The sequence below is a fragment of the Argopecten irradians genome, chromosome 4 (assembly GCF_041381155.1).
Source record: "Argopecten irradians isolate NY chromosome 4, Ai_NY, whole genome shotgun sequence".
Taxonomy (NCBI): Eukaryota; Metazoa; Mollusca; class Bivalvia; order Pectinida; family Pectinidae; genus Argopecten; species Argopecten irradians.
The window spans coordinates 51289851-51316724 of record NC_091137.1 but is presented as its reverse complement, the minus strand read 5'-3'; the positions used below and the strand labels follow the sequence as shown (position 1 = coordinate 51316724).

General features: G+C 41.1%; 2 protein-coding genes and 1 long non-coding RNA gene across 3 annotated transcripts in view; 2 read left to right on the top strand and 1 right to left on the bottom strand.

Moving 5' to 3' along the window:
• Positions 1–26874, top strand: part of LOC138322348 (uncharacterized) — a 107971-nt gene that overhangs the window by 10275 nt on the left and 70822 nt on the right. The window lies entirely within an intron of this gene.
• On the top strand, positions 584–7491 carry LOC138322018 (mucin-22-like). Its single transcript, XM_069266075.1, has 5 exons — positions 584–784; positions 2856–3180; positions 3495–5695; positions 7017–7165; positions 7400–7491. The coding sequence occupies exons 1-3, from the start codon at positions 584–586 to the stop codon at positions 4088–4090; spliced, it is 1122 nt and encodes a 373-aa protein (XP_069122176.1). The 3' UTR covers positions 4091–5695; positions 7017–7165; positions 7400–7491.
• On the bottom strand, positions 15962–18274 carry LOC138322547 (uncharacterized). Its single transcript, XR_011208422.1, has 3 exons — positions 17603–18274; positions 16439–16559; positions 15962–16139 (listed from the first exon to the last, which is right to left on the bottom strand). It is a non-coding gene; the product is annotated as an uncharacterized lncRNA (long non-coding RNA).

Below are 26874 nucleotides of genomic sequence, written 5' to 3'. Positions count from 1 at the left end.
ACAGACACCATAGATACACAGGTCAAGGAGACAGACACCATAGAACACAGGCCAAGGAGACAGACACCATAGACACAAGGCAAGGAGCAGGAGACAGACACCATAGACACACAGGTCAAGGAGACAGACACCACAGATACACAGGTCAAGGAGACAGACACCATGGATACACAGGTCAAGGAGACAGACACCACAAGATACACAGGCCAAGGAGACAGACACCATAGATACACAGGTCAAGGAGACAGACACCATAGACACACAGGTCAAGGAGACAGACACCATAGATACACAGGTCAAGGAGACAGACACCATAGATACACAGGTCAAGGAGACAGACACCATAGATACACAGGTCAAGGAGACAGACACCATAGACACACAGGCCAAGGAGACAGACACCATAGATACACAGGTCAAGGAGACAGACACCATAGATACACAGGTCAAGGAGACAGACACCATAGACACACAGGTCAAGGAGACAGACACCATAGATACACAGGTCAAGGAGACAGACACCATAGACACACAGGTCAAGGAGACAGACACCATAGATACACAGGTCAAGGAGACAGAAACCATGGAAACACAGGCCAGGGAGGCCAGGGAGACAAACACCACAGATACACAGGTCAAGGAGACAGACACCATGGATACACAGGTCAAGGAGACAAACACCACAGATACACAGGTCAAGGAGACAGACACCATGGATACACTGGTCAAGGCGACAGACACCATGGATACACAGGTCAAGGAGACAGACACCATGGATACACAGGTAAGGAGGCAGACAACATGGATACACAGGCCAAGGAGACAGACACCATGGATACACAGGCCAGGGAGGCCAAGAGGAGACAACATAGGATACACAGGTCAAGGAGACAGACAGACCATGGATACACAGGTCAAGGAGACAGACACCATGGATACATAGGCCAGGGAGGACACGAAAGAGACACAGCAGAACAAACATGAATACACAGGTCAAGGAGACAGACACCATGTGGATACACAGGCCAAGGAGACAGACACCATAGATACACAGGTCAAGGAGACAGACACCATAGACACACAGGCCAAGGAGACAGACACCATAGATACACAGGTCAAGGAGACAGACACCATAGATACACAGGTCAAGGAGACAGACACCATAGATACACAGGTCAAGGAGACAGACACCATAGACACACAGGTCAAGGAGACAGACACCATAGATACACAGGTCAAGGAGACAGACACCATAGATACACAGGTCAAGGAGACAGACACCATAGATACACAGGTCAAGGAGACAGACACCATAGATACACAGGTCAAGGAGACAGACACCATAGATACACAGGTCAAGGAGACAGACACCATAGATACACAGGTCAAGGAGACAGACACCATAGATACACAGGTCAAGGAGACAGACACCATAGATACACAGGTCAAGGAGACAGACACCATAGATACACAGGTCAAGGAGACAGACACCATAGATACACAGGACAAGGAGACAGACACCATAGACACACAGACACCATAGATACACAGGTCAAGGAGACAGACACCATGGATACACAGGACAAGGAGACAGACACCATAGATACACAGGTCAAGGAGACAGACACCATAGACACACAGGTCAAGGAGACAGACACCATAGAACACAGGTCAAGGAGACAGACACCATAGATACACAGGTCAAGGAGACAGACACCATAGACACACAGGTAAGGAGACAGACACCATAGAACACAGGCAAGGAGACAGACACCATAGAACACAGGTCAAGGCAAGAGACAGACACCATAGATACACAGGTCAAGGAGACAGACACCATAGATACACAGGTCAAGGAGACAGACACCATAGATACACAGGCCAAGGAGACAGACACCATAGATACACAGGTCAAGGAGACAGACACCATAGACACACAGGTCAAGGAGACAGACACCATAGACACACAGGTCAAGGAGACAGACACCATAGATACACAGGTCAAGGAGACAGACACCATAGACACACAGGTCAAGGAGACAGACACCATAGATACACAGGACAAGGAGACAGACACCATAGATACACAGGTCAAGGAGACAGACACCATAGATACACAGGTCAAGGAGACAGACACCATAGATACACAGGTCAAGGAGACAGACACCATAGATACACAGGTCAAGGAGACAGACACCATAGATACACAGTCAAGGAGACAGAACATGACACATAAGGAGACAGACACCATAGAACACAGGTCAAGGAGACAGACACCATAGATACACAGGTCAAGGAGACAGACACCATAGACACACAGGTCAAGGAGACAGACACCATAGATACACAGGTCAAGGAGACAGACACCATAGATACACAGGTCAAGGAGACAGACACCATAGACACACAGGTCAAGGAGACAGACACCATAGATACACAGGTCAAGGAGACAGACACCATAGATACACAGGAAGAACAGACACATAGATACACAGGTCAAGGAGACAGACACCATAGAACACAGGTCAAGGAGACAGACACCATAGATACACAGGTCAAGGAGACAGACACCATAGATACACAGGTCAAGGAGACAGACCACAGAGACAGACACATGATCACAGGCAGGAGACAGACACCATAGATACACAGGTCAAGGAGACAGACACCATAGATACACAGTCAAGGAGACAGACACCATAGATACACAGGCAAGGAGACAGACACCATAGATACACAGGTCAAGGAGACAGACACCATAGATACACAGGTCAAGGAGACAGACACCATAGATACACAGGTCAAGGAGACAGACACCATAGATACACAGGTCAAGGAGACAGACACCAATAGATACACAGGTCAAGGAGACAGACACCATAGATACACAGGTCAAGGAGACAGACACCATAGATACACAGGTCAAGGAGACAGACACCATAGATACACAGGTCAGGGAGGCAGATACCATTGATACACAGGCCAAGGAGACAGACACCATAGACACACAGGTCAAGGAGACAGACACCATTGATACACAGGTCAAGGAGACAGACACCATAGATACAGAGGTCAAGGAGACAGACACCATTGATACACAGGTCAAGGAGACAGACACCATAGATACACAGGTCAAGGAGACAGACACCATAGATACACAGGTCAAGGAGACAGACACATGATACATAGAAACAGGTCAAGGAGACAGACACCATAGATACACAGGCAAGGAGACAGACACCATAGGACAAGGAGACAGAACCATTACAAGGAGACAGACACCATAGAACACAGTCAAGGAGACAGACACCATAGAAACAGGTCAAGGAGACAGACACCATAGATACACAGGTCAAGGAGACAGACACCATGATACACAGGTCAAGGAGACAGACACCATAGATACACAGGTCAAGGAGACAGACACCATGAACACAGGTCAAGGAGACAACACCATAGATACACAGGTCAGGGAGCAGAACCATGATACACAGGCAAGGAGACAGACACCATAGATACACAGGTCAAGGAGCAGAACCATGATACACAGGTCAAGGAGACAGACACCATAGATACACAGGTCAAGGAGACAGACACCATAGATACACAGGTCAAGGAGACAGACACCATAGATACACAGGTCAAGGAGACAGACACCATAGATACACAGGTCAAGGAGACAGACACCGTTGATACACAGGCCAAGGAGACAGACACCGTGGATACACAGGCCAAGGAGACAGACACCATAGATACACAGGCCAAGGAGACAGACACCATAGATACACAGGTCAGGGAGGCAGATTCCATTGATACACTGGTCAAGGAGACAGACACCGTGGATACACAGGCCAAGGACACAGACATTGTGGATACACAGGCCAAGGAGACAGACACCATAGATACACAGGTCAAGGCGACAGACACCGTGGATACACAGGCCAAGGAGACAGACTACATGGATACACAGGTCAAGGAGACAGATACCATTGATACACAGGTCAAGGCGACAGATACCATTGATGCACAGGTCAAGGCGACTGACAGCATGGATACACAGGCCAAGGAGACAGCGAGACACCGTGGATAGACAGGTCAAGGAGACAGACACCATAGACACACAGGTCAAGGAGACAGACACCATTGATACACAGGCCAAGGAGACAGATACCATTGATACACAGGCCAAGGAGACAGATACCATTGATACACAGGTCAAGGCGACAGACACCGTGGATACACAGGCCAAGGAGACAGACACCATAGATACACAGACCAAGGCGACAGACACCGTGGATACACAGACCAAGGCGACAGACACCGTGTATACACAGGCCAAGGAGACTGACGTCATGAATACACAGGTCAAGGAGACAGACACCATGGATACACAGGTCAAGGAGACAGATACCATTGATACACAGGCCAAGGAGACAGATACCATTAATACACAGGTCAAGGCGACAGACACCGTGGATACATAGGCCAGGGAGGCCATTGGGAGACAAACACCACAGATACACAGGTCAAGGCGACAGACACCATGGATACACAGGTCAAGGAGACAGACACCATAGATACACAGGTCAAGGAGACAGACACCATGAATACACAGGTCAAGGAGACAGACACCATGGATACACAGGTCAAGGAGACAGATACCATTGATACACAGGCCAAGGAGACAGATACCATTGATACACAGGTCAAGGCGACAGACACTGTGGATACACAGGCCAAGGAGACAGACACCATAGATACACAGGCCAAGGAGACAGACACCATAGATACACAGGTCAAGGAGACAGACACCATAGATACACAGGTCAAGGAGACAGACACCATAGATACACAGGTCAAGGAGACAGACACCATAGACACACAGACCAAGGCGACAGACACCGTGGATACATAGGTCAAGGAGACAGACACCATAGACACAGGCCAAGGAGACAGACACCATAGACACACAGACCAAGGCGACAGACACCGTGGATACACAGGCCAAGGAGACAGACACCATAGATACACAGGTCAAGGAGACAGACACCATGGATACACAGGTCAAGGAGACAGACACCATAGATACACAGGCCAAGGCGACAGACACCATAGACACACAGACCAAGGAGACAGACACCATAGATACACAGGACAAGGAGATAGATACCATAGATACACAGGTCAAGGAGACAGACACCATGGATACACAGGCCAAGGAGACAGACACCATGGATACACAGGTCAAGGAGACAGACACCATAGATACACAGGTCAAGGAGACAGACACCATAGACACACAGACCAAGGCGACAGACACCGTGGATACACAGGCCAAGGAGACAGACACCATAGATACACAGGTCAAGGAGACAGACACCATAGATACACAGGTCAAGGAGACAGACACCATAGATACACAGGCCAAGGAGACAGACACCATAGACACACAGACCAAGGCGACAGACACCGTGGATACATAGGCCAAGGAGACAGACACCATAGATACACAGACCAAGGCGACAGACACCGTGGATACATAGGCCAAGGAGACAGACACCGTGGATACACAGGCCAAGAAGACTGACGTCATGAATACACAGGTCAAGGAGACAGACAACATGAATACACAGGTCAAGGAGACAGACACCATAGATACACAGGTCAAGGACATTGATGAGGTCAGACCCACAAGGTAAGTTTTATTTTGGGGAAATGTTGAGATGCTGTATTTGCTATAATAGGATGTTTAGAAAATTATCATAAATTCAAGGGCCTATTGGGTTCAGAAATCAAAATTTCTCATGCCTTATTTAATCATATTATTGAATGTTTGATAACAGGAATATCTTTTACTACAGAAGGCACATACATAAATGTGCAGCATGATACAGAATTGTATCCTGCAATTGTAAGCTTTGTTAGTCTACACAACATATGCATTTCATTTGATTTGTCCTTAGACAAGGTTTATGCCAATTGGGAACTTGTTCAAAATACATTAACATCTGTAAAGAGCGCATTGTCTTTGACTAACATTTCCTGGTTTAATATGAAATTTTAACATTAACACTTGTTGTAGTTCAATATCACGATTGTTTCATTTTTAGCCCACCTGGCCCGAAGGGCCGGTGAGCTTATGTCATAGCGCGGCATCCGTCGTCCGTCAACATTTCCTTTATATCGCTACTAGTCATAGAGTTCTGAATGGATTGTAACCAAATTTGGCCACAAACATCCTTGGGGGAAGGGGAACAGAAGTTGTATAAATTTTGGCTCTGACCCCCCCCCCCCCCCCCCCCAGGGGCAGGAGGGGCGGGGCTCAATAGGGGAAATAGAGGTAAATCCTTTAAATCGCTACTTGTCATAGAGTTCTACATGGATTGTAACCAAATTTGACCAGAAACATCCTTGAGGGAAGGAGAACAGAACTTGTATAAATTTTGGCTCTGACCCCCTGGGGGCAGGAGGGGTGGGGCCCAATAGGGGATTAAGAGGTTAATATTAAAATTTCTTCAGAAAAGAAACAATGAACCTGTATTCAGAACATTACTTGGCATTACAAACCAGGTGAGCGATACAGGCCCTCTGGGCCTCTTGTATTAACTTTTTTGAAGTTCTGCGAACCATCTACATCAACAATAAAATGATAAAAGCAATTAGGAGTTGGATATCACTCCAAAGTGGTTTTTGTTTTAAGAGGTTTTATAACCTTTGTGCTTTCAACATTTTAGGTCGATGTTATTGTAACATTTCACTCTGAACTAAAAAGAAACTTATTGAAGCTAAAACATGAAAAGAGTGTAACAACATACTGAAAAAGACAAAAGCAGAATGTGCTGTAGTTTGCAGCTTGCCTGATATGCTTCCAAGGGTGTTGATTGCTTATTGTTATGGAATGTCATAGAATTGCAACGAGTGAAAATTGTATGGTCGTGTGAGTCTGTTTTTGTATGGAGGCTAACAAAATTGGAAACCAAACTAATGATATTCATATAATCCATTTTCTGCTTTAGGTTGAAAGTTGGCCATGCGTGATTTTTTTTCTTGGAAAAATCTGGTTGGGCCTTGCAGACAACAAAACACTGTTTCAAGAGGATGTAGTTGATCCTGCCTCCGCCGGACATCCGTGTGATGGGACAAGGGATGCTTTACTTGTTCAATGGTGAGATAAACTGACAACAATATAATATTAAAACTTATCTTATGTTAATAATAACAAAACTAAATACATAAAGTACAAATAATTATATCCAGAACATATGCTTTCATAATTTATAAAAGTAAATTTTCAGGATTTGTAGACAAATTGGAACAGGCGAGGCATCTAATTACGCATAATTCTTGTTATAATATAATAAAAAAATGCTCTTAACTTTCCTTTCTGTTTTCATTACAGTCTAATGAGCCGACCTGGACGTCTCTCTACTGGACTGGATATCTACAGTGTTATAAACTCAATACTTTTATAAAATACATGAATGAATTTGATTAATGAGTTTCTATTATTTTGATATTGCCATGAATGTGAACAATAACTATGTGAATTCTTTACATTATCATCAAAGTCTTACCCTTCTCATAATTATATGACCACAGTACAGAGTTGTTACATTGTGATGTACAGACAAAGTATATAGCCAATCACAATTATTATACCTGTATTTATATATTATAAGAGTATGTATTGTGATGGCTATTCACAATACTTTGGTAGACCTTGTACTTATAAATCATTTTTTGAAATAAGCTTGCTCAGGTCATCCAGGACTATTGTATACAAGGACCATATACACAATGCATGTGCAGTGATCTTGATTTCAGAAAACAATTGTATATAATATGTATAGATGATTGAAATCCATTTACAAGTATAAAGAGCTACAAGAGTGGCTTTTCTGGTGGATTGTACTTCAGAAGTGTTAAATGAAATTGTTCATTTGTTAATTAACAAATCAGATAATGTCAGGGCTAAGTAGTAGTTTACCAATAAAGATAATCGGTTTATGAAACAAAGAATTTCTCAATTATTTAATTATCAACCCCTGGAAACTCGAGGACGGGTTGATTCCTGGAGGGGGAGTATGTAACCCTGGTCAATACTAGCCGCAATATATCGCTCGGCTAGAGAGAACTTCTCTTTAGCTCGATCGGTTGAGCGTCAGACTAGTAATCCAGAGGTCCCGAGTTCGATCCCTGGCAGAGGCAGGTATTAAATTTATTGTAAATCCTGCACCCTGTTACATTGATTAATTCTTCTATTGTAATAAATGATGAATTGTTGCAGATTCCATTCTAATTTCCTCCTCTTTGTTGCCGATTCAGATACAATTTTTTCTCTCACACGCTTTCTTCCAGCCATTTTCTTTACTTTTATTACACAACAACGCACATGCGCGAAACTTCGACAACACAATCCATCGCAGCTTCATTTGCAATACTATCCAGTCAGTCTGACATCGTAATAAATCAAGGATTTCCTTCAATTTTATATCCAAGACACATTTGTTCAATCACATACGCATAAAGAAATTAAATTTGGGTGTTTTTAATATGTTTTTTCATCTTTTCTTCCATTTATCGGGTTTTACAAAAAAATATTTATTAGGTTGGGCGAAACTACCTTTAACAAGAACAATTATATAGATTATACAAGAAAATGGGCCAAACAATAACGAGACATCATGTATACATTCATCTTTTTCATCCCCAAAAATTGCCTGCGCAAATTACACTGGTGCACAATATACATGTACACGAGTTTTTATGGTATTGGCCATAATGATGTATTATGTATAGTGGACCTGACCAGTTTCTTGTGAAAACTCCTCAGAGGTAATGAGTTGAGTGAATGTATCCCATTGCTGGCCGGTAGCCCATAGCCGTAGCTGGTAGCTGGCGTGTAACATTTAACCGGTAGCCCATAGTCGTAGCTGGTAGCTGGCGTGTAACATTTAACCAGTAGCCCATAGTCGTAGCTGGTAGCTGGCGTGTAACATTTAACCGGTAGCCCATAGTCGTAGCTGGTAGCTGGCGTGTAACCTTTAACCGGTAGCCCATAGTCGTAGCTGGTAGCTGGCGTGTAACATTTAACCGGTAGCCCATAGTCGTAGCTGGTAGCTGGCGTGTAACATTAAACTGGTAGCCCATAGTCGTAGCTGGTAGCTGGCGTGTAACATTTAACCGGTAGCCCATAGTCGTAGCTGGTAGCTGGCGTGTAACATTTAACCGGTAGCCCATAGTCGTAGCTGGTAGCTGGCGTGTAACATTAAACTGGTAGCCCATAGTCGTAGCTGGTAGCTGGCGTGTAACATTTAACCAATAGCCCATAGTCGTAGCTGGTAGCTGGCGTGTAACATTTAACCGGTAGCCCATAGTCGTAGCTGGTAGCTGGCGTGTAACATTTAGCCGGTAGCCGGTAGCCGGTTGCAAGTTGGTTTGGGGTTCGCTTCTGTTGCAGCGTTGCCAAAATAATTGGTATAGTGTCCAAGAATAGACCTGGGTATATTGGGGGAAGGTTTTGTATTATGACAAACTGTGGAATCTTCGCGTTCGTGGGAGTGCGTACCGGTGTTGGTAATGTAAGGCCATCATCGTTGTTGATGTAAACAGATTTTATTCATTTGTTGAAAAGACCAAGATAGTGGTGATTGTCGGTGATTATAATAGCAGTCTGATTAGAAGATGACCTGGCCATATACCAAACAGTGTCAACACAATTCCACCTTGTGATACGTTACAGTTATTTTAGTGCGCTCTGGCCCTAGACCAGACATCTATCTTCCTCCCATAATTCACTGATTTGTCACCGGTTTTAGCTGTGAGTGATTTTATCACCTAGGGTATGACAGATTGCGCACGCTAACCTTTTGAACCTGGAAACAATTACATGATGTCATGACTCCATGTTGTGTAAACATGGCGTACGTTGTCGATGGCGTCATCAATATGTCGTGCAGTCGACAAACCAAGTTATGTTGCGGTGAAAATACTTGTTTTAGGCTATTATTATATTTTTATCGGCATGCCTCGGATTTGACTTTCATGAATTACTCCTCGGGTTGTGATTTCGTTGTCACACCCTTTTCTAAGGTAGGGAAAAATTCTATTAGTCATAGGGCGAGTTCATGTCAAACTCGCGGGTTGAGTTGAGTGACGTAAAATTCTATTTATAAACCCTAGTTCGAGAGTCGTGAACAAAACGCGTTACTACTCCAGAGAGAAGCTCTCTGAACCCTGGGTCTGAGCTGGATTAGACACAGGTAGAGTTTAAAGTTCAAATTACTTAACATGAGTTAAAACTACCGTCGTTTTGTCGAAACATGCACTGCTCTGGTTAATTAACTCTAGAGTTTCAAGTGACCTTGCCCATAATGTCTAAGTTTGCAGGTGTCAGGACTAGAGTATCTTGGGCTGCTTCTGAACTAAACTTATTTAAGCATCGAACGTCTTTCAGTTGGCATTAATAAACAAATTCACGAAGCTCGCTAGCGCTTCATGTTGAATTTGCCTCTGTCCAGTTGGCATTCATTTTGGCTGTGAAAAAAGGCACCCAATCGCCTAGCCAAACATCAGTGATCATGTCAGCATGTCTTGGCTAGGCGATTGGGTGTCGTAGATCGTGAGTTCGAGGCATGGATAGGGCACCCCATACCGAAATAAAAATACACTAAAAAAAGGTTTACTCAATTTGGAACCGAACTTACCTCCCGGTTCCAAAATGAGTAAAAAAAAGTACGAAAGTACTAAAACAGGCTCATAAAAGCATGCTTTTAGTACACTCTATTGTTTTACACCATACAGAAAAAGTACAAAAAAAGTACTCTGTGGGGGAAAAAAGTACAAAAAAAGCACACATGACCGTGGCAGAAAAAGTACTAAAAAAGTACAGTACTTTAATAGTACTTTTGAAGGTAGGCCAAAAAGTACTAAAATAGTACAAAAAGTACAAAAAAAGCACACTGTGTATTTTTTTGGCCTTTTTTCATCTAGAAAAAGTACTAAAAAAGTACAGTACTTTTTTTGACCTTTTTTATCCAGAAAAAGTACTAAAAAAGTACAGTACTTTTATAGTACTTTTATAGGTAGGCCAAAAAGTACTAAAACAGTACAAAAAGTACAAAAAAAGTACTTTGTGGCGGAAAAAAAGTACAAAAAAACACACAATGTACTTTTTTTGACCTTTTCTTTTGTCTAGAAAAAGTACAAAAAAGGTACGGTACTTTTTATAGTACTTTTCTATGTAGACCAAAAAGTACTAAAACAGTACAAAACAAGAGGCCCAGAGGGCCTGTATCGCTCACCTGGTTTGTAATGCCAAGTAATGTTCTGAATACAGATTCATTGTTTCTTTTTTGAAGGAATATTAATATTAACCTCTAAATCCCCTATTGGGCCCCACCCCTCCCGCCCCCAGGGAGTCAGAGCCAAAATTTATACAAGTTCTGTTCCCCTTCTTCCAAGGATGTTTATGGCCAAATTTGGTCACAATCCAAACAAAACTCTAGGACAAGAAGTGATTTATAGGATTTACCTCTATTTCCCCTATTTGGCCCCACCCGTCCTGCCCTCGGGGGGCAAGTAGTGATTTAAAGGATTTACCTCTATTTCCCCTATTGGGCCCCGCCCCTCCTGCCCCTGGGGGATCAGAGCCAAAATTTATACAAGTTCTGTTCCCCTTCCCCCAAGGATGTTTTTTGCTAATTTTGGTTACAATCCATTCAGAACTCTAGGACAAGTAGCGATTTAAAGGATTTACCTCTATTACCCCTATTGGGCCCTGCCCCTCCTGCCCCTGGGGGACCAGAGCCAAAATTTATACAAGTTCTGTTCTCTCTCCCCCAAGGATGTTTGTGGCCAAATTTGGTTACATTCCATTCAGAACTTTATGACTAGTAGCGATTTAAAGGATTTACCTCTATTTCCCCTATTGGGCCCCGCCCCTCCTGCCCCCGGGGGACCAGAGCCAAAATTTATACAAGTTCTCTTCCCCTTCCCCCAAGGATGTTTGTGGCCAAATTTGGTTACATTCCATTCAGAACTCTATGACTAGTAGCGATTTAAAGGATTTACCTCTATTTCCCCTATTGGGCCCCGCCCCTCCTGCCCCCTGGGGACCAGAGTCAAAATTTACACAAGTTCTGTTCCCCTTCCCCCAAGGATGTTTGTGGCCAAATTTGGTTACAATTCATGTAGAGCTCTAGGACAAGTAGAGATTTAAAGGATTTACCTCTATTTCCCCTATTGGGCCCCGCCCCTCCTGCCCCCAGGGGGTCAGAGCCAAAATTTATACAAGTTCTGTTCCCCTTCCCCCAAGGATGTTTTTGGCTAATTTTGGTTACAATCCATTCAGAACTCTAGGACAAGTAGCGATTTAAAGGATTTACCTCTATTACCCCTATTGGGCCCCGCCCCTCCTGCCCCTGGGGGACCAGAGCCAAAATTTATACAAGTTCTGTTCCCCTTCCCCCAAGGATGTTTGTGGCCAAATTTGGTTACATTCCATTCAGAACTTTATGACTAGTAGCGATTTAAAGGATTTACCTCTATTACCCCTATTGGGCCCCGCCCCTCCTGCCCCCGGGGGACCAGAGCCAAAATTTATACAAGTTCTCTTCCCCTTCCCCCAAGGATGTTTGTGGCCAAATTTGGTTACATTCCATTCAGAACTCTATGACTAGTAGCGATTTAAAGGATTTACCTCTATTTCCCCTATTGGGCCCCGCCCCTCCTGCCCCCTGGTGACCAGAGTCAAAATTTACACAAGTTCTGTTCCCCTTCCCCCAAGGATGTTTGTGGCCAAATTTGGTTACAATTCATGTAGAGCTCTAGGACAAGTAGAGATTTAAAGGATTTACCTCTATTTCCCCTATTGGGCCCCGCCCCTCCTGCCCCCAGGGGGTCAGAGCCAAAATTTATACAAGTTCTGTTCCCCTTCCCCCAAGGATGTTTGTGGCCAAATTTGGTTACATTCCATTCAGAACTCTATGACAAGTAGCGATTTAAAGGATTTACCTCTATTACCCCTATTGGGCCCCGCCCCTCCTGCCCCCGGGGGGTCAGAGCCAAAATTTATACAAGTTCTGTTCCCCTTCCCCCAAGGATGTTTGTGGCCAAATTTGGTTACATTCCATTCAGAACTCTATGACTTGTAGCGATTTAAAGGATTTACCTCTATTACCCCTATTGGGCCCCGCCCCTCCTGCCCCCGGGGGACCAGAGCCAAAATTTATACAAGTTCTGTTCCCCTTCCCCCAAGGATGTTTGTGGCCAAATTTGGTTACATTCCATTCAGAACTCTATGACAAGTAGCGATTTAAAGGATTTACCTCTATTTCCCCTATTGGGCCCCGCCCCTCCTGCCCCGGGGGGGGGGGTCAGAGCCAAAATTTATACAAGTTCTGTTCCCCTTCCCCCAAGGATGTTTGTGGCCAAATTTAGTTACATTCCATTCAGAACTCTACGACAAGTAGCGATTTAAAGGATTTACCTCTATTTCCCCTATTGGGCCCCGCCCCTCCTGCCCCCGGGGGACCAGAGCCAAATTTATACAAGTTCTGTTCCCCTTCCCCAAAGGATGTTTGTGGCCAAATTTGGTTACATTCCATTCAGAGCTCTATGACAAGTAGCGATTTAAAGGATTTACCTCTATTACCCCTATTGGGCCCCGCCCCTCCTGCCCCCGGGGGGTCAGAGCCAAAATTTATACAAGTTCTGTTCCCCTTCCCCCAAGGATGTTGTGGCCAAATTTTGTTACATTCCATTCAGAACTCTATGACTTGTAGCGATTTAAAGGATTTACCTCTATTTCCCCTATTGGGCTCCGCCCCTCCTGCCCCCGGGGGATCAGAGCCAAAATTTATACAAGTTCTGTTCCCCTTCCCCCAAGGATGTTTTTGGCTAATTTTGGTTACAATCCATTCAGATCTCTAGGACAAGTAGCGATTTAAAGGATTTACCTCTATTACCCCTATTGGGCCCCGCCCCTCCTGCCCCCGGGGGGTCAGAGCCAAAATTTATACAAGTTCTGTTCCCCTTCCCCCAAGGATGTTGTGGCCAAATTTGGTTACATTCCATTCAGAACTCTATGACTTGTAGCGATTTAAAGGATTTACCTCTATTTCCCCTATTGGGCTCCGCCCCTCCTGCCCCCAGGGGATCAGAGCCAAAATTTATACAAGTTCTGTTCCCCTTCCCCCAAGGATGTTTTTGGCTAATTTTGGTTACAATCCATTCAGAACTCTAGGACAAGTAGCGATTTAAAGGATTTACCTCTATTTCCCCTATTGGGCCCCGCCCCTCCTGCCCCCGGGGGACCAGAGCCAAAATTTATACAAGTTCTGTTCCCCTTCCCCAAAGGATGTTTGTGGCCAAATTTGGTTACATTCCATTCAGAGCTCTATGACAAGTAGCGATTTAAAGGATTTACCTCTATTACCCCTATTGGGCCCCGCCCCTCCTGCCCCCGGGGGGTCAGAGCCAAAATTTATACAAGTTCTGTTCCCCTTCCCCCAAGGATGTTGTGGCCAAATTTTGTTACATTCCATTCAGAACTCTATGACTTGTAGCGATTTAAAGGATTTACCTCTATTTCCCCTATTGGGCTCCGCCCCTCCTGCCCCCGGGGGATCAGAGCCAAAATTTATACAAGTTCTGTTCCCCTTCCCCCAAGGATGTTTTTGGCTAATTTTGGTTACAATCCATTCAGATCTCTAGGACAAGTAGCGATTTAAAGGATTTACCTCTATTACCCCTATTGGGCCCCGCCCCTCCTGCCCCCGGGGGGTCAGAGCCAAAATTTATACAAGTTCTGTTCCCCTTCCCCCAAGGATGTTGTGGCCAAATTTGGTTACATTCCATTCAGAACTCTATGACTTGTAGCGATTTAAAGGATTTACCTCTATTTCCCCTATTGGGCTCCGCCCCTCCTGCCCCCAGGGGATCAGAGCCAAAATTTATACAAGTTCTGTTCCCCTTCCCCCAAGGATGTTTTTGGCTAATTTTGGTTACAATCCATTCAGAACTCTAGGACAAGTAGCGATTTAAAGGATTTACCTCTATTACCCCTATTGGGCCCTGCCCCTCCTGCCCCTGGGGGACCAGAGCCAAAATTTATACAAGTTCTGTTCTCTCTCCCCCAAGGATGTTTGTGGTCAAATTTGGTTACAATCTATGCGGAACTCTAGGACAAGTAGCGATTTATAGGATTTACCTCTATTTCCCCTATTGGGCCCCGCCCCTCCTGCCCCGGTGGGGGGGGGGGGGGGGGGGGGGGGGGGGGGGACAGAGCCAAAATTTATACAAGTTCTGTTTCCCCTCCCCCAAGGATGTTTGTGGCCAAATTTGGTTACAATCCATGCAGAACTCTTTGGCTAGTAGCGATTTAAAGGAAATGTTGACGGACGGACGGACGATGGACGGACGGACGACGGACGCCGCGCCATGACATAAGCTCACCGGCCCTTCGGGCCAGGTGAGCTAAAAAGTACAGTACTTTTTTAGTACTTTTTAACAAGCTCAAAACATATTATAAACTGTATGAAAAATTTACTACCGTATTTCACCGCAAACTGATGTTGGTGGAAAAGTACCAAAATAATTAAGAATACAATATGAAAACCCAGGTGTACTCTTTCACTAATTTCAAATAGTATGATAGAAATCTTATTTATTGATGGTTATAGGTGCCTCAGCTCACCTAGATGGACCTATTAGTATCTTATAACACAGAAAAAGTTTAGCAATGTTTTTCTAAAATGAAGATGCAATTCAAGGTTGGTTTTTTTGTTCAAATAGACTTGTCTTAGTTAGTGCAGTGTTTTTTATGTGACACACAATCCAACCAAGATGGACCCACACATCAAGTTTAAAGATAGTACCTGGACATGGTAATGCACAGAAAAAAACAAATAAATTAAGAGCCACACTCTGTTCAATATTTACAACACAGCATTTTATTCAGAGATAAAACATGTGTAAATTGTTGAACATTGGCATCAGGTTTTGTCACAATGTTGTCTACAATATAAATTTCAATATGTCAATGCAATGAAATCCTGTCCAAATCTTTTCCCCTTGATCAATGTCCAGTGCAAGTCCATTACATGCTGTTTTTCATTCCATTTTCCTGGAGTGAAAGCCTGAAAAAAGACAAAGACTTGTGCTGGAACAATAATGTGTGATGGATATATTAAAATGTCTTATTTTTTTGTTTAGCTCAAATAAATCTTTGCTTTAATTTTATACCATGCCATGTGTATGTATGTAACAACGTAAATTCCTCAATTTATTTTTCGAAGCACCCGCCTATATTAACGTACAATGAAGCCAGATACACTCCACACAGGATTACTGAGTTTTAGTGTCTAAAATGGCATCCATATTTTTACATAATTGCTAGTAATAGCAATCTGCAACCAGGATAGATTGAAATATTTACCTGCAAAAGTGGCTTGATGACAGCTGTGGATTTTCAGTCTCTTTGATGAGGTGCATTCATTTTCAGTCATCAGCTATTCATTTGTTTTTGTTGACTGTTTTTTCTTCATAATTACTGTATTCTGAAAAGAAAAAAATAGGATGTGCAATATGGATACAGTGTGAATGCATATGGTACAATAGTATACTCATAAAAAGTTCACCCATGGCTAGATTAATTAATCAAAAATAAATTTATAGAACTAAATTATTTTAGTGTTTTTATGAACGCACGGTGCAGCGCCGTGCCCTTTTTACCTGACGCCATGCCTCGATCTATAACCAAGCCCTGTTTGTCCCCAGTACAGTTTTACTAAACTACCAAAATACCAGGCAGTCGGTTGATAATTATGTAAACAAAAGAGGTGTGACCACTCCCTGACCCCTGATCAACACCCCAGTGACCCTACTGCCATTCTGATAAATGACATTTTTCTCAGAGTGTTAATTCACTTAAATTGTAAGTCTCAATGAAATATTACTTAACAAAAAAGGAATGCAAAAATTATGTGATGAATATAGCAATACACAATCCCTAATTGGGCATAAACATTGACTTGGTCATAGGGAAGCCTAGTATCTTATCGGGGTCATTAGAAGCAGGCTGCTGACCCTGTGCTGGATTCTATAAATAGGTGTATGGAGTCCCTTGGCATTATCTCTCCGGACAATGACGGAGATTGCCGAACACTTGGACTCGCCCAATAACCTTCCCTCCCTATCACCTTGGACTCACCGATGAGTATATAAAGGAGTCAGTAGCTTGACAGCCGCAAGTACCCCATTCAATAAGCCGTCACCATTTCCTTACTATGGGATGCCTAGAAATAGGTCGGGGCGGGGGACCTGAATGGCCATGATACTTCGTCCAACCCCTCTCAGCTATCTTCATACTATCTAAGAGTGAAATCCATTCAATAAACCATCGCCATATCCTTACTAAGGGTTGCCCAGAAATAGGTCGGGGTGGTGAACCTGATTGGCCAACACACTTTGTTCTTTTTTCCCCTATATCTTCTACGTCCTCACTCACTCCCAAAAATTCTATCTTCTCCCGCCACTCTCCTCACACTCTATCTTTCTCCCTCTCTCACAATGAACATAGCACTATATTCCTCCCCATTACCTTCTGTCTATTCCTTTTCTCCATAAACATATATCAATACTGACATCACGTCGCAAAACATATATAGGGATAATTCAAACATCACAACAAATGGCATCGGGAGTTCTTCCAGGCTCGTCCCCATTGCTGGGGCACTCTAGTAACACCAGGAGTGAGAACTGAAGTAAACAACCAGCCAACACATCACACACCACACATCTGAACTCATAACCTCGTCAACACACCCTTTTTTTTTTTTTTTACAAATACACCAATGGCATCGGAATTTCTTCCAGGCTCGTCCCCATTGCTGGGGCACTCTAGTAACACCAGGAGTGAGAACTGAAGTAAACAACCAGCCAACACATCACACACCACACATCCAAGTGTTATCCAACCCCCCCCCCCCTCCCCCAACCCCGTATACAATCCCCATTCCTGCCCTCATGTTTTTATCTCCCACTCTGTTGTCCACTATCGTAGAAATATTTATCTATTTATTTATTTAATAGTTTTTTTTTTTTTTTATCTATTAATTTTCCAAATTATCCATACATGCACTTTCGGCTCAACACCCTCTTTCTATAATAACTTCCTATAATCGTCCTACTAAAATTCATTACTCCCTCACAAAAACTAATGTAACAATATGCACAATCATACTTTAAAAACGTCAGAATGTACAGTATTATGTGTCGAAAGATAGGTATGGCAATACAGAAAGCAGAGACATTGACAAGATGAACAGTTTTTGTAAGGAGTCAGTCTTGGTTTGTGTTTAAATGTAGGGACACCAAAAAATTCACGAGCACACGCACGACAACCACTAACTACTAACACTTAGTCCGTCGGATGGGACTTAAAGACGGTGTCCCGTGTGAGGATGCCCAGCCTTGCACGATAAAAACCCCTCTGCGGTCTTTCGATGAAGAGTAGATGTGATAACGCCAGCCCAGAGGTTAGGTATAGGTACAGGTCATAGTTTAGATATTTTCACATAGATAAATTAGAAGGGCTTCAAAATTATAGAATCTATATACCAAATTGATAGGTTAGGTTCCTTCCTTTCCCCCTGCTCTTGATGGGTAGGGCTAGTTACTGCTAGACGATGCCATGGTAGGACATTTTAGAATCTAGGAGTCGTCTTCCAAATTAATAGATATATAGGTATAGCAGACGACTCCTCACTCTATGCTTTCTCTATATACTCTGCTCTTCCTACTCCATTTACTATCTTTTCTCGTGCCCCGAAACATTATATTTAGCGTCACGGTACGTAAAACTCTTCAATCATTCTGGACAGCCGCTTTTTGCCTTGATCCATACAGCTAAGGTACATGACTGTAGACAGAGAATGAGCGGAACAACTAGTCTACACTACAAGGAACAGCAGGGCGGGTATTTTACAGAGTAGAGACTTGCCTGAACAAGGCTTCACTCTACATTTGTATAAACCGTGCTTGCATATACTTGTAGTTAGTTGTCGCCAGTGTCTCCTTGAGCCTGAGTTTGTAGGCTGGGGTACATGTATAGAGCTGTAAGCTGTAAAGAGCGTGTGTATGCACGGGGTGAAAGTGAGAGCTCAGTGTTTGAGAGCTCAGTTTGGCCTGTAGTGGCCAGCAGTGCAGCCGGGGTCAGTGTGTGTAGGGTTTATACACAGAGGACACCGCGCTGGCTATTGCATGTAGTCACTGTAGGGAGTTTTGAGAGCTCATTTTGGCCTGTAGTGGCCAGCGGTGCAGCCAGGGTCAGGTGTGTATTGGGGGTAATACACCAGAGGACAAGGGGCTGGCTACAGTACTAGTGTACATAGTGACTGTAGGGTACAGCAGTGTGGTTTAGCACTGTGGGGAGCGGTAGCTATCACTGGTAACCCAAAATGTGTTAATCTTGCCGAAACTTGTTAGAATAACGGCAGAATACTTATGTTTTAACAAGTTTCGGCAGGATTAGCATATGTGCTTTTTTATTCAGTATTAACCCTTTACATTAAGACTTTTCCTCAGAATTCCAATTCGATTAATAAAATTAAGTATTTCTGCCGTAAAATTAAGTATTTTTCTGTCCGCCGTGGGTTGTGACGGCTGACGGCCGAATAACAGAGGGTATCAGTCACAATTACCCAACTTCGTTACGTGCACGGCTATTTATTGCTACATTGTCGGAGGTTGGGAATCGCCAAACTTTTCCGATGCGACGGTGAAATTAACAGATTCGGCGATAGAATTAAGAGTTTCTGCGTTTATATTCAGTGTTTCTGCGTTTATATTCAATGTTTCTGCGCTAATATTAACACATTTCGTCGCTTACATCGAGCGGGCGCGCCGAGCCGTGACAGCCGAGCACACGGCTTACACAGGTAAACTTTACCTTGTGAAACGAGACTTACAGTACGTACAGCCGCCAGCCGATTGTACCTGTAAAATAATTATGTTTACAATTCTCTTTTCCCCTTTAAAAATACATATATCCTCATTATCCTATTCTCCTATCTTTTGTTGTTTTCTTTCCCGCGTCTCGTCATTTGAGCTATGCATTTTGCACCTTTTTTCGGAAGAGTTCCGATACGAGCGGTAACAAATGAATAACTGTCTAGGTTATGTGTAAAATATGTGTATATACACGGGGATTAACTATGACAAACAAATTATGTGTTTGATTATGTGCAAATTACATGTATGTATATTCTTCTCACAAATTTGAATTGTTGACGATATTAAAATAAGATCGTTTTCCATAAAATATATAAATATTTGTTATTTAAAGACGTTTTGAAAGATATTTTGCTGTTGCCTTTAATTGTAAAATGCTGATTAAAGGGCCACTACCTTTCCGAAACGGCTTTTAATTTTTAAAATAGGAATGTAAAACGAGATCAATAATTTTGTAGAGTCGCAGAAGTTATTAACTATACGTTTACTAGCACACTTATCATCACCTTCAGAACTGTTTAATTAGAATAAATAAAATGTTAATTTTCATAACGCGGGTCGTTTTATGTTTCCCGCCGTCGCCCTAATTGCCGCGCGGTAGTTGACTATCACTGCGCCAGACGGCAAAACAGCGAAATGAAATCCACTGTTATCGTACATTAGACTGGAAATCTTGCATATGTTTGGTGTTGTAACCTCATCTTAAGTCATCGATATCTATTTTCTTTTCTTATTAATGTTTTTAAGAAACCTTTAAATTTTGCTCCGGAAAGGTAGTGGGCCTTTAAGTGTTATACATAATGATCTGCTTTTCAGATTTGCTGAATTGATTTGATATACATAAAACGACTGATATCATATTCTGGTAATATTTGATGTACTTTGTTGCATGTAATTCCAGTATTTATTTATTTCTGCGTTTATATTCAATGTTTCTCCGTTTATATTCAATGTTTCTGCGTTTATATTAACACATTTCGTCGCTTACATCGAGCGGGCGCGCCGAGCCGTGACGCAAGGTAAGCCTAGTACTATACATGTATACAGCATGTATACGTATACGTTAGATCTACAATTTGAGTTTTTCGAGTAAATGGTTATTCTAGCTTTATGATGTAAATATGTTCAGTTTCAAAACATTCCATTTACACCACTTCAAAAATTCAAACAAGCATATATTTAACTTTAGATTAGATAATCAGTCCAATTTGATAGCGATATCAAAATGATGTTCGGATCAGTCTGGACTGAGATTTAGATAGCATATGATGTAAATTTCAGTGTAATAAAAAAAAAAAAGTATAATGTAACACTATCTTTTTACGAGTAAAATCCCAAAATTTAGCATGAATATATCTAGAATCCGTGTTTTTATTTCATTCAAACTTCTGCTATAACGATATGATGCAAACACGACACCGTTTTTGAGTAAAAATAAAATGTGGACGGCTATCAGTTATGTGATATTGGAGTTACAGTACCGAACTTATACCGAAAATAATATGTATATCTATATTGTTGCCTTTGAAACTTTATCCATAACGTTTACTAAAAAGCAGAAATACATCAATCGTATTTCTGATATATGTTCCTATATTACAGTTTAAGTGTAGATTTAAATTCATTATTTCAAAATTATACTAAATCCTTAATTAATAGTATATTCATTGTCGACCGTTTTGTATATCATACCGAGATTTAATAGATAAATGATATATGAACATTTATCGTATAATATCCAAAAAGTAACCACATACAGTGTTCAAATGAAAATTGAAATTACTCGTATACAGGCATTAAAAATAGATATAATATCTTGTACCTTTTTAAAAATATACTAAGTGATATTTAAATAAGTATATTTAGTGTGATAATGTTGTAACCCTTCTTGTATGACTATACATGTACATTAAGATTCGTAACGGTGAAAATACATGCTTAGAATTTTTACTAATACCTTAGAAATTACTGGAGATTGCTATATGCCACGATTCCGTAATTACAGTCTAGACTGGAATAATTTTTAAGGTTAAACCTTCAGTTGAACTAGTTCTTAGAACCATTTTTGTTTCTGAATAAGTCACCTTCCATTTTTGTTTTACCTGCGTACGATATATATATATATATATATATGTGTATGTAATATGTATTCCTAGGTATGATCAGGTATATTTTATTTCCATTTGCTTTTACATCTTCATTTTAAAAATGGAGGTGACAATAAAAAAACCTAGAGCATAGATGTACGGGGTTTCCATAATTCAAATCACAATCCAATTAACGGATGTCCTAACCGGATTGACAGTAAGACAATAGCAAATACCCGATATAGTCCACCGAATAGCAAATTGCCCGCGGCCAGGTAATTACAGGTGAGTTCGATGAATGGCGTTGTGTACAGGTAAATAACATCCTGGTCAAGGTATTACATAACCATCAAACCAAAGGCATGGCTAATTATATATCTATAATGTCGGTGTATCTACTCGTATATTGATTAAAAATTGAAAGCGACCGCACGGTCTGAAAAAAAATAGTTTGTTTTGCTTAATATCTCAATATTTAGATCTTTTATAATATCGAAAGTAAATTCTTTCTACCACATGTTGAAACGTTTTACGGTATTGTAATAAATGTATCTCGATTTATTCGGTTAGCAACACACAACACAATGTTTGTAATGATAAATCATCGGTGTGTACGTATGTCAAGCATCATATCCTTGATGCTTTAATCAAGAATTTCTTCAATTGTTACGTAAAATTTCATTCTACAGTCACAAACTTTGCAATTCACAATGTATCAAAGATACAGACTACAGGAAAATATTATTTAATTAAAGCGTATTCGTTGCTGAACTCCTCGACAAAAAAGTCGGAAACTTTTATTTCTGTGTGGATTTTCTTTCATAATTACACGAAGATACCTGCTATTAGAGCACAAATTAGAGTATTTGAAACATCGAATTTCACTCTTTTAGTTATTTATATTCGAGACAAAGTTATTGTACGATTAACTTCACTCAAAAGTAATCATAAAAAAAAATCTTTGATCGGCTTTTCCTGTGACCGTCGATGTAAGTGATAGCACATCAGTTAAAGTACAGCAATAAGCCACGGACTATTGTGACGTCACACGGTTTAGGGCTAGAAAATATGCATAATCGGGCGGTCAGAAAATTTGACCTCGATATCGGCGGTTTACAGGTTATTCCGGTCGCGCGCGGCACGGAGGGGTTTCAACACGGTCTAATAAAGCCATTTCCAGCATAAACTGAAATTATCATTTTTGACTGCACAAATAATTTAAATATATCATGGAATTATAAATGCTTATAAATGCTTATAAATCCTTGTATATATGTAATCGTGTTCCGTATTTTATTAACACTTTTTGAACTTGATTTAGGCCTAATAGTTATCGGACTAACGCACCATTTTATCATAATAAAAATGTAAATGTGTACAGATTACCGAGTACCCGGATGTACTGTTACGTGAATCTCCTAAAATTGCTGACTTGCAATATGGCGTGTGTGTCAATGATTATATATATAAAGTCAAGTGAATGTATTATATATGCCAATACATAAATACTTGGTACTGAAACCACCCCCATTTTGTATCCCAACATCGTCAAAAGTATCATCAAGGATTTATAAGTGAGAACTGTCTCTTTACCCTACTAAACACCACGCGTAACGCTAGACGAACCGGGAAATCGAGTCCAACGAAACACCAATGTAAAGTTAATATATTTTGCTCCGGAAAGTACTTGCTTTAAGGACGGAAGATTTAGAAGATATGTCTTAAATTTTTGTTAAAAAATACGACAACTCATGAAATGACGCTTCAGAAAGTAAGACGGTAACCCTCGCACCCACAAGCTACATCAAAGGCTGCGCCGGCGGATATCAACGGAAAATCAGTCGTCGCCCAACGTCACGGTCAGTACACAAACGCAAAAGCTCCTACGTCGTACTTGCCCAAAAACCCAGCGTGACTTATTCACCTCACATACGTCCTTGGTATCATCAAGGATGTATTTTAGACAAAAATCCTTAGTATCATATTATCATCTTATTATAAGCGACCGCGGTGTGAAAAAGTGCTCACAGAAATTAGACATACACTACATATGAAACTATATATACTATGGTCTCATTAAATTATTAGGTAGCTGTATGACTGTGTTTCTGGTGTTAAAAATCATACACATATGATCGCATTGAAAAGTGTATACAACTATCGTCGGCCATTTTTCTCACTTCGAGCTCCCAAAAATGCATACGCATCCCCTTCGTAACCCCGCAGCAGAGATTTAAATAGTAATTGGGATAAGTAACTAGGGCTGTTCTCGCGATATCACATACCCACCTATTGTTATCGTAAACGGATGAACGGTTACCGCAAGACCAAGTTGTGCGTCTGCGCACTATGGAGGCGAGTTATCATAGTGTTAGCCCATGAAGCTGTGTACGGCATATTTCACTATATACAAACCAATAAACATCGAAAAGTATCTCATAGCATTTTTACTGTTGCATTAGAGACGCTCATCTCATGCATGTATATATATTTCTGTGTTGTTTTTTTTTTATGAAAAATTGTAAAATTAAAACCTATGCATTGAAAGTAATGATCAAAATGTTGGTAAATTTTGGTGATTAATGACATATTATAAAAGCTTTTCTTGATTTGTTAGAATGAAAAATACGACACATATAAATTTAATGAGTTAAACCCTGGATATTCAATTCGGCTTTAGTAAAAAAAAATTGCTTGGTAAAGCAATATATTTAAATAAATTATATTCAAATCTCTGGTAAAGCGGAATATTTACATTTCACTTAGAATTGACTTTTATTTCAATATGGTTCTATGCATTATAAATAAAGCTGTTTGAGAAAATTAAGATTAGAAAAATATTATCTAATTTACAAACTTACTGTATAGCCTTCGAGACTCAAACACAATTAAATGGACCCCCGTTGAGTTAAGTGAGGCGATGACCTGGGGCGGTGGCCAGGTGTTCTGGCCGACGGTTCACCTGATGACAGTATGACACCTGTGCTTATAGCAGTTGCAAATCACTTTCCGTTAATTAGATATCAAATTATGCTATCTATCACAGCTCGATCGGCACTGTGTCTCTTCGCCATGATATTGGGTACCTTCGATAATTTGTTAACACTTGTACTTGAGCTTTAAAAGTTTCCATTTGTATATATATATACAAACTCAATCAATAGAAAATTAATATTTGAAAACTAAATGGAAATCAGTCAGTTATTGAAATCAGAGTACTTGGTTTAAATTGTGCTATCTTTCACGACCCTATCTGAACATTATCGTCGCCATTATAAATTTAGGGTAACTTCGATGATTTGTGTACAGTTTTACCACCAAAAATTCAAAACGTTCAATATGTTCAAATTCAATCAATTTAATATTTTATCATGTAAAATTTACCAAGCAACAAATATTTGAAATTTTAATGGAAAACAGTCAATTATTGAATTCAGAGTATGTGGTTTTAATTGTGTTATCTTTCGCGACCCTATCGGAACAGTAGCTTCGATGATTTGTGTACAGTTTTACCTCCGAAAATTCAAAAGGTTCAATATGTTTAAATTAGATCAATTTCATATATTAACATTTAAAATTTACCAAGCAACAAATATTTGAAATCTAAATGGAAAGCTGTCAATTATTGAAATCAGAGTATGTGGGTTTTATCAGAGATTTATATAATTATATTTAAATCTCTTGTTTTATTATATTAATATTTCGGAGGAAGTAATCATGCCGAGATGAGGACATTCACAATTAACGAAACGTTTATCTAGTGTAACACCTCTACAATTATGTAAATGTGATGAATTATTCAAATAAATTACATTTTCAATAAAGAGCAAACTTTAAGTTATTTGGTTTTATTCTGTTCATCTCCTGAATTATAGCCTAGATCGCTTCATCGGACGAAGCGTAACTGTTAGTTTCAATATGGCGTCGTTAGACTGTACTCGACTGGAATTTAGCCACGCGATGCACTCTGGGATAGCATCCGCTGCGGGCGTCGTTAAGTAAGGCTATGAGCTACCTTCTTATCCCTACTATTTAAATCTCTGCCCGCAGGGTACCTCTAGCTAGCTCCTACCCGTGGTGTCAGGATGGCCCCAATAGGGCAAGCAATATAGCTAAATTTGTCCACGGCGTCCGTTATCTGTGGAGTTAATTAGTCGGATGACACGTGTGCGGTACACAGTACACCTGAGAGGTGTATCTATGGCGACAACATATAAGTAAATGTACAGGTAATATAATTCACCTGACAGAGAGAGAAGAACATATACTGGCAATAAGTTGTTTTTTTTGTAAAGTTCATTCTTTGTAAACCCCCATTAAAGTGTACTGGGTTAAAAAGGGTCTTCCCGAACTTCACTGACAATCTAGTCTCTGTCTTTCGTTGATTAGCATTTTGAGTATATAATTTTTAACAAATGTATAGCACAGTGATCGTTCATATGATATTTTATGTTTATCATAGTGACGTTGTGTATCGATTGCGTCATGCACTAAATATAGCCTTGAAAAAATTGCTAGCCGTTGGTCGGTTTGTGTTGACACAATATTCCATGTTAATGTGTATTTTATGGTGTAATAAATAACATGCCAGCTATGATAACTCCCAGTAACTGGGTTTCGAAAGGTGTGCTCTTAAACTGAAAATTGTATGAAAATTCTGTTATTATGTGACCTTCTTATTAGTGCTTTATTCGATTCGTGCCATGATGGTTCATCAGGATATTTATTCAAACCAATATTATTTTCACTTTTGTGTCTCTTTTTTAGAAATAAG